This window comes from Scyliorhinus canicula, chromosome 1, assembly GCF_902713615.1.
Source record: "Scyliorhinus canicula chromosome 1, sScyCan1.1, whole genome shotgun sequence".
Classification (NCBI taxonomy): domain Eukaryota; kingdom Metazoa; phylum Chordata; class Chondrichthyes; order Carcharhiniformes; family Scyliorhinidae; genus Scyliorhinus; species Scyliorhinus canicula.
In genome coordinates, this window is record NC_052146.1 from 77,933,507 (window position 1) to 77,960,488 (window position 26,982).

A 26,982-nucleotide genomic window follows, 5' to 3' on the forward strand; every position below is an offset into this window, starting at 1 on the left:
AATTACCTTTATTCAAGTTTAAAACTTTAGCCTTCGACTCACAAGAAATTCTATCGTTATGATCACTGTCGCCTAGAGGTTTCTTTACTATGAGGTTATTGATTAATCCTGTCACATTGCTCATTAACAGATCCAGACAGCCTGCTCCCTGGTTAACTCTAGAATGTATTGTTCCAGGAAATTGTCCTGAACTCTTACCCCAGGCTACCTTTGCCAACCTGATTCACATAATATATGGAGCAATCGCGAGAGGCATTACTGCCTCACTCGCCAGGGACCTAGGTTCGATTCCTGCCTTGCGCGTCTGAGTGGGCTTCCTCCAGGTGATCTGGTTTCCTTCCACAGTCCAAAGATGTGCACGCATTGGCCTTGCTAAATTGCTTCTTAGTGTCCAGGATGTGGGGTTAGGTGGGGTTACGGGGATAGGGTGAGGGAGTGAGCCTAGATAGAATGCTCTTTTGGAGGGTGATGCAGACTCGATTGGCCAAATGGCCTCCTGCATTGTCGGGATTCTATGGATTTCTGTGGATAATGCCTACTCCTGCTCAGAATCCGTATGTTGGTATGTAAATGCAGTCATGTGAAAGGATTTTAGCCTGCAGAGCATGTAGCATTAATACTGTAAATCGACTAAGTGGAGGGGACTGTACACCTGTCGATTGCTCTTCCCTATAATATCCACAGGGATTACTGTTCCCTATAATATCCACAGAGACTGCTGTTCCCTATAAATTGTTACGCCAGCCTGGGCAAGTGCGCGATCGATTCCAGCCTCACCTGCCCCGGAGTCACATCATAAGTGAATTAACAGGGCAGCACAGTGGTGCCGTGGTTAGCACTGCTGCCTTACGGCGCCAAGGTCCCAGGTTCAATCCCGGCTCTGGGCCACTGTCTGTGTGGAGTTTGTGCATCTCCCCGTGTTTGGGTGGGTTTCGTCCCCACAACCCAAAGATGTACAGGGTAAGTGGATTGGCCACGCTAAATTGCCCCTTAATTGGAAAAAATGAATTGGGTACTCTAAAATTATAACAAAAAAAAAATAAGTGAATTAACCAATAAATCTTATAAAAATATATTTAGTTTTTGGCCCTTGGCTGCCCGTTAATTACAATCACCAGGTTTGTAAGTTTAAACACAATTACTGTGTATTTATGACGAGAACCAATATGAAATGTACAGTGAATACTGTTGGTTTAAATGTCCTTTAGCACCTGACACCCCGCCTTAACTACCCAACCCTCTACCCACACACACAAGACAGACAAACACAGAGGGGACAGAAATGGGTGAAAAATAATAAGGGTAAAAGTCAAAAGATAAGAGTATTTGCTTCAGATGGTACATTCTATAGCAGCGTTGCTTCAATCCAGGCCTTCAGTTCAAGGCTTTTCCTGTGGAATCTTTCAGGTACTGTGGTTTCAGAGATAAAAACTCACAGTCGCTCTGTAGAAAAAGTAAAACCTTGTCTTTGTCTACAGCTTGTGATGACTTTCCCATACACCGATGCATGAATGACGTCAGCCAGTACGGAATTGGACCCGTGCTGTTAGCCTCGCTCTGCATCACAAACCAACTGTCCAGTCAAATGAGCTAAATTGGCCCCTATAATATCCATAGTGATTGTTGTTCCCTGTAATATCCACAGGGATTGCTGTTCCCTATAAAATCCATAGTGATTGTTGTTCCCTGTAATATCCACAGGGATTGCTGTTCCTTGTAATATCCATAGTGACTGTTGTTCCTTGTAATATCCACAGGGATTGCTGTTCCCTATAATGCCGACAGGGATTGTTGTACCCCTTAATATCACAGTGATTGTTGTTCCCTGTAATATTCACAGGGATTGCTGTTCCCTATAACATCCATAGGGATTGCTCTTCCCTGTAATTGACACAGCTGTTGTACTTCTCTAATGTGTACAGGGGCTGATCTATGTTCCCCGTAATGTACCCGTAATTCCCTTAAAAGTACATCAAAATTTGCATTTTCATTAAAATACACAGTAATATAAATAGGGGCTGTGATTCTGCATATGATACACATTGGCTGTGGTTCTCCATAATATACACAGGGATTGTGATTCTGTAATATACACAGGGGTTGTGATTCTGTAATATACACAGGGGTTGTGATTCTCTAATAGACACAGGGGTTGTGATTCTCTGTAATATACACAGGGGTTGTGATTCTCTGTAATATACACAGGGGTTGTGATTCTGTAATAATCACAGGGGTTGTGATTCTGTAATATACACAGGTGTTGTGATTCTGTAATATACACAGGGGTTGTGATTCTCTGTAATATACACAGGGGTTGTGATTCTGTAATAATCACAGGGGTTGTGATTCTGTAATATACACAGGGGTTGTGATTCTGTAATATACACAGGGATTGTGATTCTGTAATATACACAGGGGTTGTGATTCTGTAATATACACAGGGGTTGTGATTCTGTAATATACACAGGGGTTGTGATTCTCTGTAATAGACACAGGGGTTGTGATTCTCTGTAATATACACAGGGGTTGTAATTCTGTAATATACACAGGGGTTGTGATTCTCTGTAATATACACAGGGATTGTGATTCTGTAATATACACAGGGGTTGTGATTCTCTGTAATATACACAGGGGTTGTGATTCTGTAATATACACAGGGGTTGTGATTCTCTGTAATATACACAGGGGTTGTGATTCTGTAATATACACCGGGGTTGTGATTCTGTAATATACACAGGGGTTGTGATTCTGTAATACACACAGGGGTTGTGATTCTCTGTAATATACACAGGGATTGTGATTCTGTAATATACACAGGGGTTGTGATTCTCTGTAATATACACAGGGGTTGTGATTCTGTAATATACACAGGGGTTGTGATTCTCTGTAATAGACACAGGGGTTGTGATTCTCTGTAACATACACAGGGGTTGTGATTCTGTAATATACACAGGGGTTGTGATTCTCTGTAATAGACACAGGGGCTGCGATTCTCTACAATTTACACAGGGGCTGTAATGTACACAAGGGTTTTGATTCTCTATTCTGTACTACTTCTTCTTGGGCAGTTCCTTAGCTTCGAGGATGACTTGCTTCTGCGCCATGGAGGTGGGTTCTGCAGTGACTGAATAATCCAATCCTGGATCCGCAGTCTCTGCCACAGATTTGGCAGGTGGTGCTTGATGAGGTGGGTGGGTCGGACGCTCTGGATTCTGCGCTCTCCTGCTGTTTACTCTTGGCCTCCATGTGCTCCTCCCTACAACGCTCAAGGTGATTGGCACCTTCAAGGATGCTCTTTCTCCAGCTTGTGCATTCTAAGGCAAGCGATTCCAAAGTGTCGGTGGGGATGTTGCATTTATTTAGGGAGGCTTTCAGAGTGTCCTTGTAGCATTTCCTTTGCCCTCTTCGTGATCGCTTGCCGTTGCTGAGCACAGAGTTTAGCACTTGTTTTGGGAGTCTTGTGTCGGAAATGCAAGCAATGTGGCCTGCCCATCACAACTAGTTGAACGTGATCAGTGCCTCAATATTGGCCTGGGAGTGGACGCTCACGTTGGTGCGCCCATCCTGCCAGCGGATTTGCAGGATTTTGCAGAGGCAATGATGGTGATATCTCTCCAAGATTTGAGATGTCTGCTGTGCATTGTCTATGTTTCTGATGCATACAGGAGGGCTACCCTGCAGACCATGAGCATGATGCTAGTTTGTGGTCTCGGCCTTGGAGTATTCATTCCTCAGGCGCCCAAAGATTGCACTGGTGCATTGGAGTCGGTGTTGGAAAAGATTCACATTGTCCAAAGACTCACCATGGATCTTGATTTTTGGGGGGCAGTTTTGTGTGACAGGAGCGGACTGGTAGAGTACCTTTATTTTCTGGATGTTTAGTCAGAAGCCCATTCTCTCATAAGCCTCGATGAATGCTCCAACGATGGTTCGTAGCTTGGCCTCTGAATGTGCGCACAGACAAATATCGTCTGTATACTGCAGCTCAATGACAGAGGTTGGGGTGATCTTGGTTCTGATCTGGAGACGTCGGAGGTTGAACAGTTTCCCGCTTGTCCAGTAAGTTATCTCCACAACTCCGGGGAGCTTCAGGATGACGGGGTGAAGTGTTGCTGCAAGGAAGATGGAGAAAAGCGTTGGTGCGCTGACGTGGCCCTGTTTGACTCCAGTTTGCACACATATTGGGTCTGTGGTGGATCTGTTGGTGAAGATCACGGCTTGCATGTCATTGTGCAGCATGGTGACGAATTTCTGCGGGCAGCCAAATTTGAGGAGGATGTTCCACAGTCCCTCACGGTTGACGGAGTCGAAAGCCTTTGTGAGATCGAAGAAGGCCATGTACTGAGGTTAATGCTGCTTCTTGCACTTTTCCTGGATTTGTTGCAAACTGAAGATCATGCCCATTAAGTCTCTTGATGGGCAGAAGCCGCACTGAGACTGGGAGGAGATCTGGAGGCGGTTGAAGCGTATTCTCGCGATGACCTTTCCCGTGGCAAAGAGTAGGAAAATTCATCTGTAATTTCTTTCTTTTTTTTTTAAATTTAAAATACCCAATTCATTTTTTTCCAATTAAGGGCCAATATAGCATCGCCAATCCACCTACCCTGCACATCTTTTGGGTTGTGGGGCCGAAACCCACGCAGACACGGGGAAAATGTGCAAACTCCACACGGACAGTGACCCAGAGCCGGGATCGAACCTGGGACCTCGGCGCCGTGAGGCCGCAGTGCTAACCTACTGCGCCACCGTGCTGCCCTCTTCATCTGTAATTTCTGCAGTCGGACTTGGCTCCTTTCTTGAGGATGGTCACAATTAAGGTATCTCTGAGAATCCAGCGTGCTCGCTTCTTTCCAGAGAAAGAGTGATGAGGTTGTGGATTCTTGTCAAGAGTGCATCTCCGTCGCATTTTAGTACTTCTGTGCAGATTCCATCTGCACCAGAGGCATTGTTGTTCTTCAGCTGTCAGATGGCTTTTCGACCTCACGGCTAGCTGGGTTGCGCTGAGATGGTGGCAGGTAGTGTGTGGCGGGTATGGTGTCGAGGATGCTTGTGTTGAAGGTTGTGTCTTGGTTGAGGAGGTCCTCATAATGCTCTCTCAAGCGGGTGTTGATTGCCTCTCTGCCTTTGAGTGCCTCTCTGTTTTTGGCACTTAGTGGGATGGGCCCCTGGGTACTCGGAACGTAGGTGGTTTTGAATATGCTTAAGAAGCCATGCACATCATGGTTGTCGGTGAGTTCCTGAGCCCCAGCGCTTTTCCCACCCACCATCTTTTCTTTAGGTCGCAGGTTCTTTGTTGCACCTCGGCCTTCAGTTGCCTGGAGGCTTGTTTCCAATCACTCAAGTTTTGGTGGAGCTTCCAGTTCAAGAACGCCTTGCGCTTGCGGTCAAGGAGATCTTGGATCTCCTGATCGTTCTCGTCGAACTAGTCTTGGTGCTTCCTGGTCGAGAGCCTGAGCATCTCTTTGCAGGTGTTGACTATGGTGGCTTTTAATGCAGACCAGGAAGGAGCTGTGGACATTCTGTGGCTCTGGTTCATTGTTTGTCACCAGGTTAGCTGTGAGGCACCGGCTGAGTAGCTCTTTCTTAGAACATAGAACATAGAACGATACAGCGCAGTACAGGCCCTTCGGCCCTCGATGTTGCACCGACATGGAAAAAATCTAAAGGCCATCTAACCTACACTATGCCCTTATCATCCATATGCTTATCCAATAAATTTTTTAATGCCCTCAATGTTGGCAAGTTCACTACTGTTGCAGGTAGGGCATTCCACGGCCTCACCACTCTTTGCGTAAAAAAACCCACCTCTGACCTCTGTCCTATATCTATTACCCCTCAATTTAAGGCTATGTCCCCTCGTGCTAGCCACCTCCATCCATGAGAGAAGGCTCTCACTGTCCACCCTATCTAACCCTCTGATCATTTTGTATGCCACCTCTTAACCTTCTCTCTAACGAAAACAACCTCAAGTCCATCAGCCTTTCCTCATAAGATTTTCCCTCCATACCAGGCAACATCCTGGTAAATCTCCTCTGCACCCGTTCCAAAGCTTCCACGTCCTTCCTATAATGAGGCGACCAGAACTGTACGCAATACTCCAAATGCGGCCGTACTAGAGTTTTGTACAACTGCAACATGACCTCATGGCTCCGGAACTCAATCCCTCTACCAAGAAAGGCCAACACACCATAGGCCTTCTTCACAACCCTATCAACCTGGGTGGCAACTTTCAGGGATCTATGTACATGGACACCGAGATCCCTCTGCTCATCCACACTACCAAGAATTTTACCATTAGCCAAATATTCCGCATTCCTGTTATTCTTTCCAAAGTGAATCACCTCACACTTCTCCACATTAAACTCCATTTGCCACCTCTCAGCCCAGCTCTGCAGCTTATCTATGTCCCTCTGTAACCTGCAACATCCTTCCGCACTGTCTACAACTCCACCGACTTTAGTGTCGTCTGCAAATTTACTCACCCATCCTTCTGCGCCCTCCTCTAGGTCATTTATAAAAATGACAAACAGCAACGGCCCCAGAACAGATCCTTGTGGTACGCCACTCGTAACTGAACTCCATTCTGAACATTTCCCATCAACTACCACTCTCTATCTTCTTTCAACTAGCCAATTTCTGATCCACATCTCTAAATCACCCTCAATCCCCAGCCTCCGTATTTTCTGCAATAGCCGACCGTGGGGAACCTTATCAAACGCTTTACTGAAATCCATATACACCACATCAACAGCTCTACCCTCGTCTACCTGTTCAGTCACCTTCTCAAAGAACTCGATAAGGTTTGTGAGGCATGACCTACCCTTCACAAAACCATGCTGACTGTCCCTAATCATATTATTCCTATCTAGATGATTATAAATCGTATCTTTTATAATCCTCTCCAAGACTTTACCCACCATAGACGTTAGGCTCACCGGCCTATAGTTACCGGGGTTATCTCTACTCCCCTTCTTGAACAAAGGGACCACATTTGCTATCCTCCAGTCCTCTGGCACTATTCCTGTAGCCAATGATGACCTAAAAATCAAAGCCAAAGGCTCAGCAATCTCTTCCCTGGTTTCCCAGAGAATCCTAGGATAAATCCCATCCGGCCCCGGGGACTTATCTATTTTCACCTTGTCCAGAATTGCCAACACTTCTTCCCTACGCACCTCAATGCCATCTATTCTATTAGCCTGGGTCTCAGCATTCTCCTCCACAATATTATCCTTTTTCTTGAGTGAATACTGACGAAAAGTATTCATTTAGTATCTCGCTTATCTCCTCAGCCTCCACACACAACTTCCCACCACTGTCCTTGACTGGCCCTACTCTTACCCTAGTCATTCTTTTATTCCTGACATACCTATAGAAAGCTTTTGGGTTTTCCTTGATCCTACCTGCCAAAGACTTCTCATGTCCCCTCCTTGCTCGTCTCAGCTCTCTCTTTAGATCATTCCTTGTAACTATCAAGCGCCCCAACTGAAACTTCACGCCTCATCTTCACATAGGCCTCCTCCCTCCTCTTAACAAGAGATTCCACTTCTTTGGTAAACCACGGTTCCCTCGCTCGACCCCTTCCTCCCTGCCTGACTGGTACGTACTTATCAAGAACATGCAATAGCTGTTCCTTGAACAAGCTCCACATATCCAGTGTGCCCAACCCTTGCAGCCTACTTCTCCAACCAACACATCCTAAGTCATGTCTAATGGCATCATAATTGCCCTTCCCCCAGCTATAACTCTTGCCCTGCGGGGTATACTTATCCCTTTCCATCACTAACGTAAAGGTCACCGAATTGTGGTCACTGTTTCCAAAGTGCTCACCTACCTCCAGATCTAACACCTGGCCTGGTTCATTACCCAAAACCAAATCCAATGTGGCCTCGCCTCTTGTTGGCCTGTCAACATATTGTGTCAGGAAACCCTCCTGCACACATTGTACAAAGAACGACCCATCTAATGTACTCGAACTATATCTTTTCCAGTCAATATTTGGAAAGTTAAAGTCTCCCATAACAACTACCCTGTTACTTTCGCTCTTTTCCAGAATCATCTTCGCCATCCTTTCCTCTACATCCCTAGAACTATTAGGTGGCCTATAGAAAACTCCCAACAGGGTGACCTCTCCTTTCCTGTTTCTAACCTCAGCCCATACTACCTCAGAAGAAGAGTCCCCATCTAGCATCCTTTCCGCCACCGTAATACTGTCCTTGACTAGCAGCGCCACACCTCCCCCTCTTTTGCCCCCTTCTCTGAGCTTACTAAAACACCTAAACCCCGGAACCTGCAACAACCATTCCTGTCCCTGCTCTATCCATGTCTCTGAAATGGCCACAACATCGAAGTCCCAGGTACCAGCCCATGCTGCCAGTTCCCCTACCTTATTTCGTATACTCCTGGCATTGAAGTAGACACACTTCAAACCACCTACCTGAACACTGGCACCCTCCTGCGAAGTCAAATCTGTGCTCCTGACCTCTATACTCTCAATCTCCCGTACCCCAAAACTACAATCCAGGTTCCCATGCCCCTGCTGAATTAGTTTTTGGGTCTTTGAGTCCAGCAACAATGAATCTCCTGCAGCAGAGTTTCTTCAGCCTGGGGCCAGGGTGATGGAGATGGTGGAGCGGATTAGTCCGTGGTCAGTCCAGCAGTTGTCGGTTCTCGTCATAGCCCGGGTGATGGGGACATCTTTGCATTCCCTTTCCCGGATAATGATATAGTCTATTAGGTGCCAGTGCTTGGAGCGGGGGTGTTGCCGTGAGTTCTTCTGCTTGTCCCTCTGGCAGAACAGGGTGTTTGGGATGACCAGGTCATGTTCGAAACATTTTGTCAGGAGGAGGACTCTGTTGGCGTTTGTTTTCCTTATGCCTTCCCTGCCTTTCCAAAGGTTTGCATCCTTCCCGACTTGTCATTGAAGTGGCCAAGGAGAATCACCTTATCTCCCTTTGGGATGTGGGACAGCAATTAGTCGAGGCTGGAGTAGAATGCCTCTTTTGTCTCGTCTGTTGCATCTAAGGTTGGGACATAGGCATGACGGCTGTGATGTGCTGTTTCTGGGCCATGGTGAGCCGTAGGGTCATCAGTCTTTCGCTCACCTCGCAGAGGGGTTCATTTAGACATCCAACCAACTCAGTTTTTACGGCAAAGCCGACCCTGTAGAGATGCCATTGTTCTGGTTTTCCTTTCCAGAAGAAGGTATATTCAAGCTGGCCATCTCCTACCAGTTGTTGCTCGCCCAGGGCAGCAATGTCAGTGTTGTGGCGTTGGAATTCCTGGGCTATGGTGGTGCTGCAACGTTCAGGTCTGTTACTTTTGGGGTTGTTCTTTAAGGGTCCTGACGTCCCAGGTCCCAAAATTAATTTGGGTGAGTGGGGTGGGGTTGAGGTGGAAGATGCTGTGCGTGGATTTTTTTAAATGATAATTTATTGAAGTTATATCCAGAAAATACAAAAATAGGAACAGTCAAAAACAAAACAATAATGAACGAGCCATAATACAGTAACAGTACAGAAAACACGACAGTAATATAACACAGCAGGACCCCCCCCCCCCCATATATATACAAATACATCTGCCACCTCCAAAGAATCTTTCAACCAAAATATAATAACCCCATCCCTTAATAACCAATAGTTGCTGTACCCCACCACCCTCCCCCACTTTCCACCCCAAACACCCCACTGAAGTTCTAATACTTAAGTCGATGAACAGCTTCCACCTCATGGCCAACCCCTTATCCATTCCTCTAATGGCGAACTTAATTCTCTCCAAATGAAGAAACTCACCAAGGTCCTGCACCCAAGATCCAATACTTGGTGTATCTGAGGACCGCCAGTTTAGCAAAATCTATTTGTAATTTTCACAGTTTAACAATTTAACATTTCTTAACAACCGAGCGGATCGGCATACACAACATTATTCCTACAACCCCCCCCCCCCCCCCCCCCATCTCCTGATTATCCGTATATTACGGTCCCTGTCCTTGTCTTACATTACCATGCCTCCCATTTTCCTCCCCCCCCCACCCACTACTGTTCCCCTCCCCCCTTCCTTACTGCTGACATCAATTTTCCTTAAAGAAGTCAATGAACAGCTGCCATGTCCGGACGAACCCCATGGGTTGAACCTCTCAAGGCGAGCGTAATCTTTTCCAGCCTGAGAAACCCTTCCAAAGCGCTGACCCACACTCCTGACTTTGGGGGCTCCGAGTCCCTCCATCCAGCAAAATCCGTCTCCGGGCCACCCAGGAGAAGAAGGCCAGGACATCGGCCTCTCTCCCCCACCCCCCCTGCGCCCCTGTATCTTGCGATACCCCAAATATTACCATTTCCAGACTCGGATTCACTCTCCCATCCAGGGCCTCTGACATGACGTCCACAAATCCCTGCCAGAATCCCCTCAACTTCGGACACACCCAGAACATATGTACATGATCCGCAAGGCTTCCCCCAGAACGTCCGCACCTGACCTCCACCTCCTCAAAAAACCTACTCATCCGGGCCACAGTCATATGATCCCTATGGACCACCTTGAACTGGATCAGACTAAGCCTGGCACCACGACGAGGATGAATTAACTCTCCTCAAGGCCTTTTCCCATATTCCGACTTCTGGCTCCCCTCCCAACTCTTCCTCCCACTTCCTCTTCACCTCCCCAATTGGGATCCCTTCCCAATCCATCAATTCCTTGTATATCATAGAATCATAGAATTTACAGTGCAGAAGGAGGCCATTCGGCCCATCGAGTCTTCACCGGCTCTTGGAAGGAGCACCCTACCCAAGGTCAACACCTCCACCCTATCCCCATAACCCAGTAACCCCACCCAACACTAAGGGCAATTTTGGACACTAAGGGCAATTTACCATGGCCGATCCACCTAACCTGCACATCTTTGGACTGTGGGAGGAAACCGGAGCACCCGGAAGAAACCCACGCACACACGGGGAGGATATGCAGACTCCGCACAGACAGTGACCCAAGCCGGAATCGAACCTGGGACCCTGGAGCTGTGAAGCGATTGTGCTATCCACAATGCTACCGTGCTGCTCTAGAATCTCCGAGACACTCCCCTCCCCAACTCCCGTTTTTGACATCACCTAAACCCTCAGGGGGAGGCGAGGAGAGCTTGGAACCTGCCTCCGAACAAAGTCCCATACCTGCAGGTACCGAAATCTGTTCCCACCCAGCAACTCAAACTCCTCCTCCAATGCCTCCAGGCTCGGGAAACCCTCCTCAATGAAGAGATCCCCAAATCTCTCAATCCCTGCCCACTGCCACCTCCTAAAACTCCCATCCAGCCCCCCTGGAGCAAAGTGGTAGGGCAGCACGGTGGCGCAGTGGTTAGCACTGGGTAGATTTGGGTAGAGCGGTTGATCAGATGAAAAGTGATTTCCGCAGATGGGACATGCTCCCGCTGACGCTGGTGGGGAGGGTGCAGACAGTGAAGATGATAGTCCTCGTGAGGCTGCAGTTCTTTTTTCAATGTCTCCTGATTTTTGTCCCGGAGGCCTTTTTTAGGAAAATGAATGAGGTTATCTTGGGTTTTTTGTGGGCTGGTAAAACCCCCAGGGTGAAGAAGGCACTCCTGGAATGGGATCGTGGGGAGGGCGGCTTGGCCCTCCCGAGTTTTATTAACTATTACTGGGCGGCCAACATATCGATGGTTAGGAGGTGGGTAGTGGGGGAGGGGTCGGTGTGGGAACGAGTGGAGGCGGCACCTTGTAAGGGCACGAGCTTGGAGGCTTTACTTTTTTAAAGAAATTTAGAGTACCCAATTTGTTTTTTCCAATTAAGGGGCAATTTAGCGTGACCAATCCGCCTACCCTGCACATCTTTGGGTTGTGGGGTGAAACCCACGCAGACACGGGAGAATGTGCAAACTCCGCATGGACAGTGACCCAGACCCGGGATCGAACCTGGGACTTCAGCGCCGTGGAGGTGCCCCCAATCCTTAGCCACCTCAATCCCCAGATAGCTGAAACTCCTCCCACCACTTTAAAAGGTAACTTCCTCAATCTTCTTTCCTGCCCCCGTGTCTGAATCGCAAACACCTCGCTCTTTCCCATATTTAGCTTGTAATCTGAAAACCGCCCAAATTCTTCCAGTGCTTCCATAATTCCAGCCATCCCCCCAGTGCGTCTCTGTTATAAAAGAGTAATTCGTCCACATAGAGAGAGACCCTGCCCTCCACCCCTTCCTCTCACTATCCCCCACCACACATTCAATGATCTAAGGGCCATTGCCAAGGGCTCTATGGTCAGGTCAAACTGCAGTGGGGAGAGCGGACATCCTTGTCTTGTCCCAGGGCAGCACGGTGGTGCAGTGGTTAGCATTGCTGCCTCACGGCGCCGAGGTCCCAGGTTCGATCCCGACTCTGGGTCACTGCCTTTGTGGAGTTTGCACATTCTCCCCGTGTTTGCGTTGGTTTCGCCCCCACAACCTAAACATGTGCAGGGTAGGTGGATTGGCCATGCTAAATTGCCCCTTAATTGGAAAAAATGAATTGGGTATTCAAAATTTTTATTTAAATCCCTGTCTTGTCCCCCTACAAAGACTAAAATATTCTGGCAGGACCCGGTTGGTTCTTACATTCGCCACCAGAGCCTGGTATAGCAACCGGACGCAATCCACAAACCCCTACCTGAACCCTAACCCATAGGTACGTCCACTCCACCCTGCATCCATGGCTACGACCACCTCGACCTCACGCCCCTCCGCTGGCATCATTATAACATTTAAGAGCCGTCTAATGTTGGACGTCAGTTGCCTACCCTTCACAAATCCCGTCTGATCATCCCCAATTTCCTCCAGGACACAGTCCTCTATACGTGTGGCCAAGATCTTTGCCAGCAATTTAGCGTCTACTTTCAAAAGGGAGATCGGCCTGTACGATCCATAGCTCTCTGGGTCCTTATCCCGCTTCAAAATGAGAGAGATCAATGCCAGTGATAACGTCGGGGGAGCACTCCCAACTCCTTTGACTCATTAAAAGCCTTAACCAGGAGCGGCCCCAGTAAGCCAGAAAACTTTTTGTAGAACTCCACCGGGTGTCCATCAGGTCCCGGGGCCTTAGCCGATTGCATCCCCCCCAATCCATCTATCACCTCCCTGAGCCCAATTTGGCCCCCCGAGCCTTCTACCAGCTCCTCATCTACCTTCGGGAACTTTAGCCCCCGCAGAAATCACTTCATACCCTCCTCCCCGGCTGGGGGTTCCGATTTATAAAGTCAACTATGAATTCACAAAACACATCATTTACCACCCCCGGGTCCTCCGCTCGGGGTATATTTTGATTATCCTTCCCTCCCACGAGCTTGTTTTCACCTGCCTGGTCCATCTCAGAATTTCTTCCTTGTCCAGGAAACAGTGCAGTCGCATCACCATATCGCTCTTGGCTGCTCACCCACCTTCGGCTTTCTTCTTAGCTCTCTGTGTGTGTGCTCAATCTCGAGGTGATGGCTGTAAACTTTCTCACCTACTAGCTTCTGCAGCATCTGAGTGATGTACTCTGAAGATTGCGAGCCCTCCAACCCCTCCGGCAGACCCACTCTTCGGATATTTTTTCGCCGCTTGCGATTCTCCAACTCGTCAATCTTGTCACTTACTTCTTTGTAGCTAGATAGAGGTCTACAAGGTTATGAGGGGCATGGATAGAGTGGACGGGCAGGCACTCTTTCCCAGGGTGGAGGGTCAGTCACCAGGGGGCATAGGTTTAAGGTCCGTGGGGCAAAGTATGGAGAAGATGTGCGAGGCAGGTTATTTCCGCAGAGGGTGGTGAGTGCCTGGAACACGTTGCCAAGGGAGGCTGTGGAAGCAGATACATTAATGGCATTCAAAAGGCATCTTGACAAACACATGGATAGGATGGGTACAGAGGGATATGGCACAAGGAAGTGCTGAGGGTTTTGGCAAAGGTTGGTATCATGACCGGTACAGGCTTGGAGGGCCGAAGGGCCTGTTCCTGTGCTGTATTGTTCTTTGTTCTATCAGCCACTGAGGAAAGCTCTACTTCCATCGAGGCCAGTCGGTCCTCGTGGTCGGCGACGGACACCTCCATTTTCTGTACTGATGCACCCCGAGCCTCTAGTCAAAGAACCAAGAAAATTACAGCACAGGATCAGGCCCTTCATTCCTGCATGCCTACACAAACTCTCTCCATCGCCGCCTTAATTGGATCAATGGCCCTTACCAGATCTCCAGAGGTTTCCAACTCTGTTTTTGAATTAAAAAGTTCACCGACTGAGCTGTGGACCATTGGGCCCGAAGTGCCGACTCCGGGCCCGTCGCCATCACGTCTTCAATTCCGCTCTCCACTGTCTCGCGGTCTGCTTGCAGCCGCTTTTTCTTCCCATTACTTTGAGCTGCGTGCATGTTGGACCTCTCTCAGAAGATTGCTGTGCCATTGGAATCAAGAGCCGAGACCTCAGGACTGTGTTCAAAGGTCCGATCGTGATCTTCAGGGCGAAAAAATGTTTCCCCATGCGGGAGCCACCAAGTACATGGCCATCTATTGCATGGCCACCACCGGAGGTCCATGCGTGGATCCTTTTAACGTGGGGTGGCCATTGCACACCAATCACCACACGGTCTCAGTGGAGCGAGGTCTTGGCCCAGTGGCAGGGAGATCCGAGACAACTGAAGACCAGGCTTTTCTGTAGGTCGTGGACTAACACACACTCATCATCCTCCACTCATCTGCCGCTCATCCGTTCAGAGGCAAACCAGAAGAACACCATCTCTACGAGGTCTACTTTGCTGTAAAAAACGAGTTGGTCGGATGTCTCAATGAGCCCCACTGCGGGGTGAGCGAACGACTCATGACCCTACGCTCACTCTGGCCCAGAAACAGCATATCACAAGCCGTCGTGCCTACGCCCCAACCTTAGATGCAACAGACATTCTACTCCAGCCTCGATCAATCGCTGTCCTACATCCCAAAGGGAGATAAACTGATTCTCCTCGCCAACTTCAATGACATCACGCTCATCGCTATGATGTACACAAGGGCTGTGATTCCCTGTAATATACACAGGGAATTGTGTGCCTTGTAACATGCACAGGCATTGCTAGTTCCACTAACATGCGCTGGGTTATCGAAGTATAGAATAGGCATAGATATATTCTGTGAAAGTAAAATTGGTCACAGATTGTTAGATTATAAACGACAGCAGTCAAGCGAGAGGGGAGTGGAAAGTGCAAATCTTTAAAAGATTCTTGAGGATATAAAAGCTGCTTTTAAACATTAATGGCAAGTGGGTATATATAATATCTCTGTATGGAGTTTGTTGATGATTTTTAACATGCTGCATAATGTATGTTCATCATAGACACAGTGGTTAGCACTGTCGCCTCACAGCACCCGGGACCCAGGTTCAATTCCGGCCTTGGATGACTGTGTGGAGTTTGTACGTTCTCCCATATCTGCGTGGGTTTCCTCCGGGTGCTCCGGTTTCCTCCCACAGTCCAAAGAAGTGCAGGTTAGGTGAATTGGCCATGCTAAATTATCCCTTAGTGTCCAGGGATTGTACAGGTTAGGGTATGGGGTTACATGGATAGGGTGGGGTGGACATGGGTAGAGTGCTCATTTGAAGGATCGGTGCAGACTTGATGGGCCGAATGGCCTCCTTCTACACTGTAGGGACTCTGAGAGAACACAAAGCTGATTAGTTTGGTGCTGGGATTTGAGTATGATTCAATTTAAAATCTGCTGAACTGTGTGCCTATTTAATGTGTGTACTGAGTTTATTTTTATGTTACTTCATTGTAGCTTCCAGTTCCATTAATGAACCCTCTACCACCTCAACGTCCCAGTCCTGTAAGGGGGATGGCAGTCGAATAAAGTCACGTGTCCCTCCAAACATGCCAAAGCTTTTCATCCCATCGTCTGTGGCAAAGTTTCCACCAGAAATAACTGTTACACCACCAACCCCCACCCTACTGTCACCAAAAGGTAGCGTGTCTGAGGAAACCAAGCAAAAACTGAAGGTAAGGAATCATCCATGGCTATTCCTTTTACCTGGTGTTTATTTATGCAGTCATTTAGTGTGTGAGTGTGTGTCCATGAGTATGCTTCCATGTGCATGTGGGTGGGTTTGTATGCACGTGCGCATGTGCATTTTCGGAAGATTGCAGTCAGCTACCCAAAAATCTTCCAAGATTGCCAGCAACGTTTGATAATGTGGGCAGAGGTTAAAATATGATTCCAGCTGTCTGGAAAGGTTAAAGAAGTGTTCAAATTTATGGAGGGGATTTTGGTAACCGTAAATCAGGAGGAAACTATTCCACTGCTTGGTGTCTCCGTGACTAGATGGCATTAATATTAGAACAACACTGAAGGAACAAGGCAGCAGTTCAGGGATTTGGGGGGAGTGTGTGTGTGTGTGTGTGGGGGGGGGGGGGGGGGGGGATTACAATGGGACCGTAGGGCTAAATGGCCTCCTGAACATATAAAATTCTACCTTTAGCTGTGTTAAGCTCAGCCCTGCACATGAAGAGGTGGAGTTTACCTGTGCTGTGCTTCGATCCAGAGTCGTCCTCCTATCTCCATGTCCAGTGGAGTCCTTAACTCTTCTAACAGTCGTCCATATATGTCGGCACATTTACCGTCCCAAGTTCGTCCTGAGCTAAAAGTCTGTTCAGTAGGGTGTGCCTGTGTATCTGGGGGAATATTGTGGCCTCCTTGTGTAGGAAGTCCTGTAGCTGCAGGTAACAGAGTTCATTCCCTTTTGGGAGCTGAAGCTTTTACCCCAGGGTTGCCATTTTATCGTACATGTACAGGTCCCTCACTGTCAACCCTCTTTTTTCCTTTCTCCTCGATTTGTAGATAGTTAGCACACAAATCTAGCCTGTTGTTAATAATATCTGGTCTGGCTGCAACTGGGAGTAAACCCTTGCTGTTTTTTTCACAGTCATCGAACGCTCTGCCTCTATCCCATAATGGTGGTCTTTGAGATTGGCTTTGTGATATTGTACTGTTCGTTGACTCTCTGTTGTGGAATTGCTGTACTGTAAAAGCTACCTTCCCTGTTTTTTTCAGACTGCCATCCTGTCTGCTCAATCTGCTGCCAATGTGAAGAAAGAGACGCTCTGTCAGCCAGCACTGGAAATCCTGGAGACTTCGAGCCAGGAGTCATCACTGGAGAGTGACTCCGATGATGAGGAAGATGATTACATGGACATATGACACTGTGTGGTTTCCCTAAGCTGCAGTAGTAGGCAGCCAACTACTGAGGACCTGCAAATACCATTGTAAAGACAAATTGGGGATACAATTTTCTCTGAGGGGATGGAAGTGCACAGTACTTTATATGGAGCACATTGGAACAGCTGCAGCATTCTCTTACCAGCATTGGCCTTTGTAAATATTAGACGCATCGTGGCAGCAAAAACGGGCAGCTGCATCACTGGGTTTCTTGCTTCATTCTCTTCTGACTTTGAAAGATGACTCTGACCTTGTTGGAGCACAAACATTATTGATTTATTTTGCAGGATCAGATTTCGCCAAGAGCATGTCCCTGACTGAGTTTCCAGCTTTCTCCCAGTTCATTTTGTGGGTGGGAAAAGCTGGGCAAACAGGCCATCGCAGTCACTGTGGATATAGCAAGCGAAAGACATGTTTTACAAGAGGCTAAAGAACAGAGAAATGCTGGAAGCATGGACTTGAAACAGCAAATGCTGGAAATGGTCAGTTTCTGAAAATACCTTTTTTGGGGACAGAGAGTCTTTGTTTGAACAACAGGCATACTGAGACCCCTACTGGCTATTTCCAACTTTTCCTGATTAATTCCCTCTTCGATTCTGTTCATATTTTTCCTAATTTTTGTTAAACCCTCCTCAGATGGAGCCCTGAGTTGTGATGGTGTGAACAGTACAGAATGGATTGGAACTTACTTAACTTCACTGTAGATTAAAGGGTTCTGCAAAACCTTCAGTTTCTGTGCAGTCTAGATGGCTTGCTTTAACAAAAGTGCCCATTTATCCTTCTGCTGGCTGAAGTCAGGCATCGTGAATCTAATTGAAGCCAAACATTTCCCATCCTTTCAGACTGAATCTACACACTTTATTTTTCAGTCATTCATTTCAATGATAAATGTTACTTTTTGTTGCTTGAAGGCTTAGTTGTGGAGAATTGCTCATGTACAACCTGGAGCTCTGTGAAACCGATTCTGCTGCCATTTCCAGGTGACACTGGTTCCTCAGCAGATCATCCACGAGAGCAGGATATTGGAATGTGTTCAAGAGTGAGACGGTTGAGGTTTCTTTGAGATAATTGTCCAACTTCCCACTGTGTAGAAATCTCCTCTGTTGAAATGGCGCACAATGTATCGGTCAGCATGTCATGCACAACACATGCCTGCAACTTTGATGAGTTCTTCAGAAGGGGTCGCTGCGCACCTGAAAGTCAAAGTTCAAACATGAGCTTTGTTATCCGCTGATTTTCTAACACCAGCATTGTGAACTCATGATCAGGCCACACTCTAGGGCGAGCCCTGGCGGGTAGGTAAACAGTCTCAAATTTCTGCTAGCCATAACCAATCACTAAGAGTTTGTACAGTAACATTGCCCAGCCCAGTAACAAGAACAACAGGACCAACAGGTAACATTCTCACTTATATCAAACAAGGAATTGTTACTTGCTAAAGATTGATGCGTGAGGGAATGACAGTGATGGCGTCTGTTACTAGGGAGCTGCCAACCTTCATTCCAGTTTGACCCAACACACAGCCAAATCTTTCTTGAGCTGGGACCGTTAATTCTTTCTGAATTCTTCAACTGGTATATAATTTGTGGAGCAACTGACTGGAATGTGAGTGGAGAACAAGTTGGCAAGAAGCATCTGGCACCTGGGAGCAACAGTTTATCTCATCAATCACATAGATTTGATGATTGAGGAAGAAACAGGAATGATTGAGAAAGATTGAGTTAAAGTGAAATTCTGTACGGAAAGACCAATAGAGAAAGGAAGATTGGATTAGGAAGGAAAATTCAGAAAAAAGTTGTAAAGTTTGATTCTTTTTAAAATTCTTTAGAATTTGCTAACTCCAGTTTGAATTGTTTCCTTTCTGGGCCAGGGGAGTGGATTAGCATTGCATTAACAGTTATCGCGTTGTTAAAAGGGTACTTACACTGTTAATTATGAGGCCTACTTTTTGTGGTGAGTTTAATGGACAAATAATGTGCAAATCCAGCAAGTTTTTAAATGTAACATGGAGACTAATGGAGAGATGCTGTTTGTGTGAAGCCAAGTTTGTGAAGCAGTGTAAATCAACCAAAGGTTTCTGGAGATTCACAGCTTGCAGTTTCGGCTCCTAAACAGAATCATAGAATTGTTACAGTGCAGAAGGAGGCCATCCGGCCCATCATGTCGGCACCGGCTCTTCAAATGAGCATCGTGACTTTGTGCCATTTTCCTGCCTTTGCTCCGTAACCTCTGCACATTCTTTCTATTCAAATAATCATCCAATGTCCTCTTGAATGTTTCAGTTGAACCTGCCTCAACCAAAGCTTCCAGGGTGTACATTCCAGACCTGAACCATTTGTGTGAAAAAGTTTTTTTTCTCACATAACATTTGCTTCTTTTGCAAATCATTTTAAATCTGTGTGCTCCCTCATTCTTGATCCTTTAACGAGCAGGAACAGTTTCTCCTGATCAACTGGGTCCAGCCCCCTCATAAATATCTGTATCAAATCTCTTCTTAGCCTTCTTCTCCCCAAGGGGAACAGTCCCAACCTCTCCAATCTATTCTCATAACTGAAGTTTCTCATCCCTGGAACCATTCTTGTCGACTTCCTCTGCACCCTCTCCAATGCATTCACGTCCTTCCTGTAGTGTGACTGCGCCAGAGGTGGACTGACACTTTTGGGGGCCCTGTACTCTACCTCTTTGCGGAGTGGGGGGATGTCACAACCTACCCTTTGGTAATGTGGCAGCCCACCCCAAATTATATAAATTCCCACCCCCAATGACATCAATGCCATCCTGACCCCGCACACCCTCAGCTCATTTAAAAATAAATAAATATAGAGTGTCCAATTCATTTTTTACAATTAAGGGACAATTTAGTGTGGCCAATCCACCTACCCTGGGTTGGGGGGGGAGGGGGGGGGGGGGGGGGGGGGCGAAACCCATGCAAATACAGGGAGAATGTGTGAACTCCACACAGACAGCGACAGTGACCCAGAGCCGGGATCGAACCTGGGACCTCGGCGCCGTGAGGCAGCAGTGCCACCATGCTGCTCTTACCCTCAGCTCTCATAATGGTATCTGGCCTGGCCTCTGCTCTCACCCTTATCGGTCCGGTCGCCCAGCCCTTCTCAATCTGAGCGCTGGCCTTTGGTCGTGTCATCCCGCTGCTTTCCGCAAACCACGCCAGTGCCTGCCTGACCCTCACATCTCCCAACTGCTCACCTCTCACTTATGTGGCCAGGCCTCGACCTCGATGACCACGTGTGCTCCTTGCTGGCATCCTGGCTGTTGCTGGCTTTATCTGGTCTGCTATTCCCAGCTTCTGTTCTTTCTTTGGTTGGTTGGCTGGGCCGCCCTCCCTCCCTCGCTCCCTAGCCCTGGCCTGAAAGTTGAGCGTCGCCCTGCTGCTCCACCTGACAGCCATTGGCTAGTGCCTCCTCTTTGGTCCTCACTGTAGGATTTGCAGGCTCGCACCCCGACGTAAGGTTGGCGACTTCACCCTTGCCTCGGGCTGCCTGTCCAATCAGAAACCTGGCTGCTGCTTCACTGAAGGCAAGTTCAGAAATTTCACACCAGACAATCAGGAGATCCGTCCAAAATGCTCTAAAGTATCCACCACCTCTCAACGTCTGGGACTGTGCTCCCCGCTGTAAGGGGACTTCACCGACTAGAGTCTGATGTTGTTCTGAATGCTCATTCTTGAGTCTGTCAGCAAATTCAGAGCTACCAGGCTGTGACTGGTACTCCCACAGCCACGTCTCAGTATGTGGCCCACCCCCATTGGCTGGGCCCTGCATTGCAGCGCTGTATATCTCATTGCAAGTCTGCCTCTGTGTGACACCCAGAACTATACACCATACTCCATCTGAGAACTAACTAGTTTCTAGTATAAGTTCAGCATAACCTCCTTGCTATTGTACTCTATACCCCTATTGATAAAGCCCAAAATACTATGTTAACATCTCTCTCCACCTCTCCTGCTACCAGCAATGATCTATGCACATTTTGTCACTCATTCTGTTCTTCCTACCAAAAGGCATCACCTCACATTTCTTCGCACTGAACTTCATCTGCCACTTTTCTGGCCACTTCACCAACTTGTCTCTGTCCTTCTGAAGTTCTATATTGTCCTCATGGTTTGCAATGCTTCCAAGTTTTGTGTCATCACAAACTTTGAAATTGTCCCTTGCGCACCATGATCTAGATAATTAATATATATCAGGAAAAGCAAGGGTCGCAATACCGACCCCTGGGGAACTCGACATCAAACCTCTCTCCAGCCCGAAAAATATCCATTGACCATTACTCTTCTATTTCCAATTTTGTATCCACACATGTTAAAAGATTTAATAACAGTGACACATTAACACATATTACCTTACAGAGAAAAATTGGCCCAAAGTCTGTTCTGCAGTTTTATTTCTACAACAGGTGAAGCTGGAGCTGGGTTCTGTCCAATGGATAAAATTATTTTTGAGATATCCCTGGATCTGTTTAAATTATGTTTGAAGATCATTGTATGTGTAAAAGAGAACAACACGGGTATGTTTTTCCCTGAAGTGCTAGAGTTGAGAGAAGGACAGCAACAGTGTTTGACCCCACACACAAACTCCACAGGTTTACGATTTCTGACACTAGACAATATTTCATTAAACATAAAGCAACGAGAACCTGAACTGAAGTTGTTTGTTATTTATTATTCACCAGAATCTGAGTTCCTGTGAAAGAGTCAGTAGTAATTCTTACAAACGGACCATCCCATAATTGATAATTTCACAGTTTATAATAATTAAATCACCATTACATTTTCAAGTCCTTTATATTTTAAAGCATTTACAGCAGTAAAGCATTAATGTCTTACTTGAATGCAGCTCCATGTCTATGGCTGCCATCCTTCTTCCACCCTGTGTCCTGGAGAGATAGGTTGAGAGAGCTGATTAGCTGAATCCAGGCACTGTCAGTGCAGTGAGACAATCACACTGGGTCGTACTCCAGCACTTCTCATTACAGAGCATCTTTGCTTGGGGAAGTACGGCAGTTCCTGTTTGTCCACGGCATTGCAAGTACTTGCATTTATATGGCATCTTTTAATGTAGTAAAAACTCTTCACAGGTACAATTAAATAATAAGGCTTGATGCTGTACCACATAAGAAGAGATATCGGTGACCAAAGAGGTAGATTTTAAAGAGATCAAAGAAGGAGAGAGAGATATAGCATGGTGGAGAAGTTTAAAGAGGGATTTAGGGCTGAGACAACTGAAGGCATGGCTGCCAGTGTTGGAACAATCAGGAATGTTCAACGGTCAGGTTTGGAAGAGCACAGAGATCTCAGCACTGATAAAATCGAAAAATGTAAAAAGAGCTTGAAATAATTGATACTTCAGACCTCCCAAGAAGTGTGAGATAAAGGCCCTTATGACCAACAACCCAGCACGCTGGAGGCAGAGGCTCCACTTCAAATAACTGAAGAAAACATCTTTCAATAGAGTGCTGTTGGAAAGTCAATGACTTTAAAAGCAAGGCAAACCTTTGATGAACACGCTTCACCAGTTATATAGGACTTGTCATATAAGCTCAGTCAGGCACACACTAAGGAATTGCTCACATTTTTCACATTATAATCCGTAAGGGGTGGTCAGGTATAGCACTTTGTGGAGAAGAAGGCTCAGAGCACGGCTAACGGCCACTGAGCAGGAAATCTATTTCTGTTGCCAGCTCTGACCGTGTATCGGCAGGCACAGACAGCATTGCACTTGTGTCAAGTGGAACTGGATCCCAGCTTGAGGTGAGCAGCTTAACCTCCACAAGATCACTCCTCCGTATTTAGGCCCAGTTTCTCTTGTCACTCCACAGTGCGTGTTGAGTGGTGAAAACATAAGCCTCCCCTTCCTTGCATCCTTTTCATGTTAATGGAACCTCCGTTGCCAGTTAAGCTCCTTGGTGCAGCTTACACGGGGCTTAGAGACCTGTGCTCACCCGCACTAAGATCACAAGGCTTAGTTCAGTTGGCTGGATGGCTAGTTTGTGAAACGGAGCAACGCCAATAATGCAGGTTCAATTCCCGTATGGGCTAAGGTTATTCATGAAGGCCTTGCCCTCTCAACCTTGCCCCTCAGCTGAGGCGTGGTGACCCTCAGGTTAAATCACCAGTCAGCTCTCAAAGGAGAGAGCAGCCAATGGTCCTCTGGAACTGTGGTGACATTTACATTTATGGCCTTGCCTGAGCTGGAGTCTTTCTTGATCGGACTGATGACTTTTGCCAGCTTCTCACCAATAACAGTAAGAACTGAATGAGCAGGGATTCCATCAGGGAATGACGAGCAGAGCATTTGATTCATGAGAGGTCCACCGGGCTACTCAAAGAACAGCAGGACTTTTTTTTATTCTTTCATGTGGTGTGATCATCACTGGCTAGGCGAACATTTATTGCCAACCCATCATTTCCCTTGAACTGTGGGACTTGCCAGGCCATTTCAGGGGGTGTTTAACAGTCACATCTAGGCCAGACCAGTTAAGAATGGCTGGTGTTTTCCAGTAAAAGACATTAGCGAAGCAGATGGATTTTTATGACAATCGATGGTAGTTCCATGATCACCGTGACTGAAGCTAGCTTTCAATTCCAGATTTATTCATTAAATTTAAATGTTACCAGCTTCCGTGGTGGGATTTGGTCCTTCACTTGATAATCTTGATTATCTCTTGCGAATTGGCTGCTGCAGTTATCTTCATTGTGACAGTGACTACATTTTTACTTCACTGAGTGAAGTGCTTTGGGAGATCCTGAGGTCATAAAAGGTGCTCTATAAATGCAAGTTTGTCCTTTCCTTTGACACTGTTGTTGTGTAAGTACGCGATTAGTGTGTACAAGGGGAGGATTTACCGTTCTGATCATGCGTAAGGTAATCTGAATTTTTCTGAGACAATTATTGCAAGGCCCCAGAGCAGAGTTTGTACTTGAATATCTTGGAAAATTGTAAAATATATGCCAATTATTCCAAACTGCTATTCCAGTTAGTATGGAATGTCTTTTTATATTGTATTTTTTCTAAGGGCTTCTGCATCCTGAGTGATCACTTGTACATTTTTACAGGAAGTGTTCTTAAACCATGTTTTCGCTTAGCTGCAAAAAAAAAGCAATTGAAGTGTCGGGCCTTTACTATTGAATGTTCTGTCACAGGAATGATCTCTGCTTTTTTTATATGCAATGTTTTAACCGTAAAGCTATTCTGAGTCAACTCTTGTACATAAAAAGAACGTTTTTTTTTGAAAAGGAGAAAATCTGTTAGTGTTCGCATGTGAAACGGTACCAGCTGACGGCAGCTACTAATAAAACTCCACAGCCGGACAGGCTCCTGGAATGGACAAGCTGACCGTTTGTGTCATTCTTTGCTTCACATTCACTCTGATGCATATCAGTGTCGTTAATCATTGCTCACACCATTTCCCAAGTGGTGAGGCTGGCCACTTATTGGTCCAGTCTTGGATTGATCCTTAAAGTCAATGGAGAGAAGGAAACTTCCATCACGTCAATCTGACCTGGATTCAAACCCACTCCCAGAGGCACCAGTCTGGTTTTATTTCTCAACTCTCTGCTCTGAAGCCTGTCTGCCCATTCGCTTACTCGGGTTGACTGATGCTAGACTGCAAGCTAAATACCCACAATTCCAAAATGCATGGGACTTGTTTTTATCTTTTGACACCTGCCTAGGTTTCCTTGGGCCACTGGGGCCTTCCTTTCCCAGTTGATTCGGCATGCGGTCTTGATGCTTATAACATTTCACTTCACAATTCAATATGTAAAGTATTATTCTCTATTACTATATACTGTCACTAATTTTTCTCTCTCCAAACTACAGTTTGATTGGACTCCCCTCTTGAACCTCTTTAACTAAATGAGGTGCCCTCCACCAAATCACATCCTTCTTATTTTAATGGACTTTTTTTTTCTTTAAAACTTAAAGTACCCAATTCTTTTTATTCCAATTAAGGGACAATTTAGTGTGGCCAATCCACCTATCTTGCACATTCTTTTGGGTTGTGGGAGTGAGACCCACACAGACACGGGATAAATGTGCAAACTCCATAAGGATAGTGACTCGGGGCCGGGATTAAAACCTCAGTCCTCAGCGCGTGAGGCAACAGTGCTAACCACTGCACCATTGTGCTATCTGGTTTTTTTTAATATATAAATTTAGAGTACCCAATTCATTTTTTCCCAATTAAGGGGCAATTTTGCGTGACCAATCCACCTACTCTGCACATATTTGGATTGTAGGAGCGAAACCCACGCAAACACGGGGTGAATGTGCAAACTCCACACCGACAGTTACCCAGAGCAAGGATCGAACCTGGACCTCGACGCCATGAGGCAGCAATGCTAACCCACTGTGCTGCCCTTTGCCGCCTGTTTTTTTTTAATTTAGATTACCCAATTATTTTTTTTCCAATTAAGGGGCAATTTAGCGTGGCCAATCCACCTACTCTGCACATTTTTGGGTTGTGGGGGCGAAACCCACGCAGACACGGGGAGAATGTGCAAACTCCACACGGACAGTGACCCAGAGCCGGGACCTCAGCGCCGTGAGGCGGTTGTGCTAACCACTAGGCCACCGTGCTGCCCTTGCCGCCTGTTTTTAATGGACTTTTGACCATGTTGCTAATATTGCACCATCAAAATAGGCCCATCATTTAACTATTGGGTAGGATGAGGACGTCATCTTCAGTCGCATCACAATCCTCATCTCAATCCTCAATTGTTCTCACGCGAACCAACTGTTCACAATCCTGTCTGAGCCAAGCAGAGTGTCTGACCTCCTTTGCTGCAGAAGTGGCATCTATTTGCACCCCTGCCTCTCCTCAGACCTCAACCCACCTGTCACTGAAACCCTCTACTATGCTGCCATCTCTGGACTCATTGTTCCCAAAGCTCTGCTGATAATATCACTGCTGGGAACCCTGAGCCTGTTGGTCTGTGATACACAAACTGTTATCTTCAATCTTCAGACACTCGGGCAACATCAGTGGTCCAGACTTACTGAGCCATTTCCGACTTTATCATTGACAGGAGCGTGCACTGGCTGAAACCACGCTTTTAAAAACAAATCAAACTTTTTAAACTTGCTCTCAGAGTGAGGAGGCACAAAGTGAACAAAAGAACAAAGAACAGGCCCTTCGGCCCTCCCAGCCTGCGCCGATCCAGATCCTTTATCTAAACCTGTTGCCTATTTTCCAAGGATCTACTTCTCTCTGTTCCCCGCCCGTTCATATATCTGTCCAGATGCATCTTAAATGATGCTATCGTGCCCGCCTCTACCACCTCCGCTGGCAAAGAGTTCCAGGCACCCACCACCCTCTGCGTAAAAAACTTTCCACGCACATCTCCCTTAAACTTTCCTCCTCTCACCTTGAAATAGTGACCCCTTGTAATTGACACCCCCACTCTTGGAAAAAGCTTGTTGCTATCCATCCTGTCCATACCTCTCCTAATTTTGTAGACCTCAATCAGATCCCCCCTCAACCTCTGTCTTTCCAACAAAAACAATCCTAATCTACTCAACCTTTCTTCATAGCTAGCACCCTCCATACCAGGCAACATCCTGGTGAACCTCCTCTGCACCCTCGCCAAAGCATCCACATGCTTCTGGTAATGTGGCGACCAGAACTGCACGCAGTATTCCAAATGTGGCCTAACCAAAGTCTGATACAACTGTAACATGGCCTGCCGACTCTTGTACTCAATACCCTGTCCGATGAAGGCAAGGATGCTGTATGCCTTCTTGACCACTCTATCG

The 26,982-nt window shown here is 46.8% G+C and overlaps 1 protein-coding gene across 4 annotated transcripts in view; it reads left to right on the top strand.

Moving 5' to 3' along the window:
- Positions 1–19,044, top strand: part of cabin1 (calcineurin binding protein 1) — a 696,151-nt gene extending 677,107 nt beyond the window's left edge. For all 4 annotated transcript variants that reach the window (XM_038793568.1, XM_038793562.1, XM_038793549.1 and 1 more), the window contains 2 exons: positions 15,773–15,990; positions 17,042–19,044. In XM_038793568.1, the coding sequence (XP_038649496.1) occupies positions 15,773–15,990; positions 17,042–17,188 (365 nt within the window). In that variant the 3' untranslated portion in view covers positions 17,189–19,044. The remainder of the gene's footprint in view (positions 1–15,772; positions 15,991–17,041) is intronic.
- Positions 19,045–26,982: the final 7,938 nt, after the last annotated feature.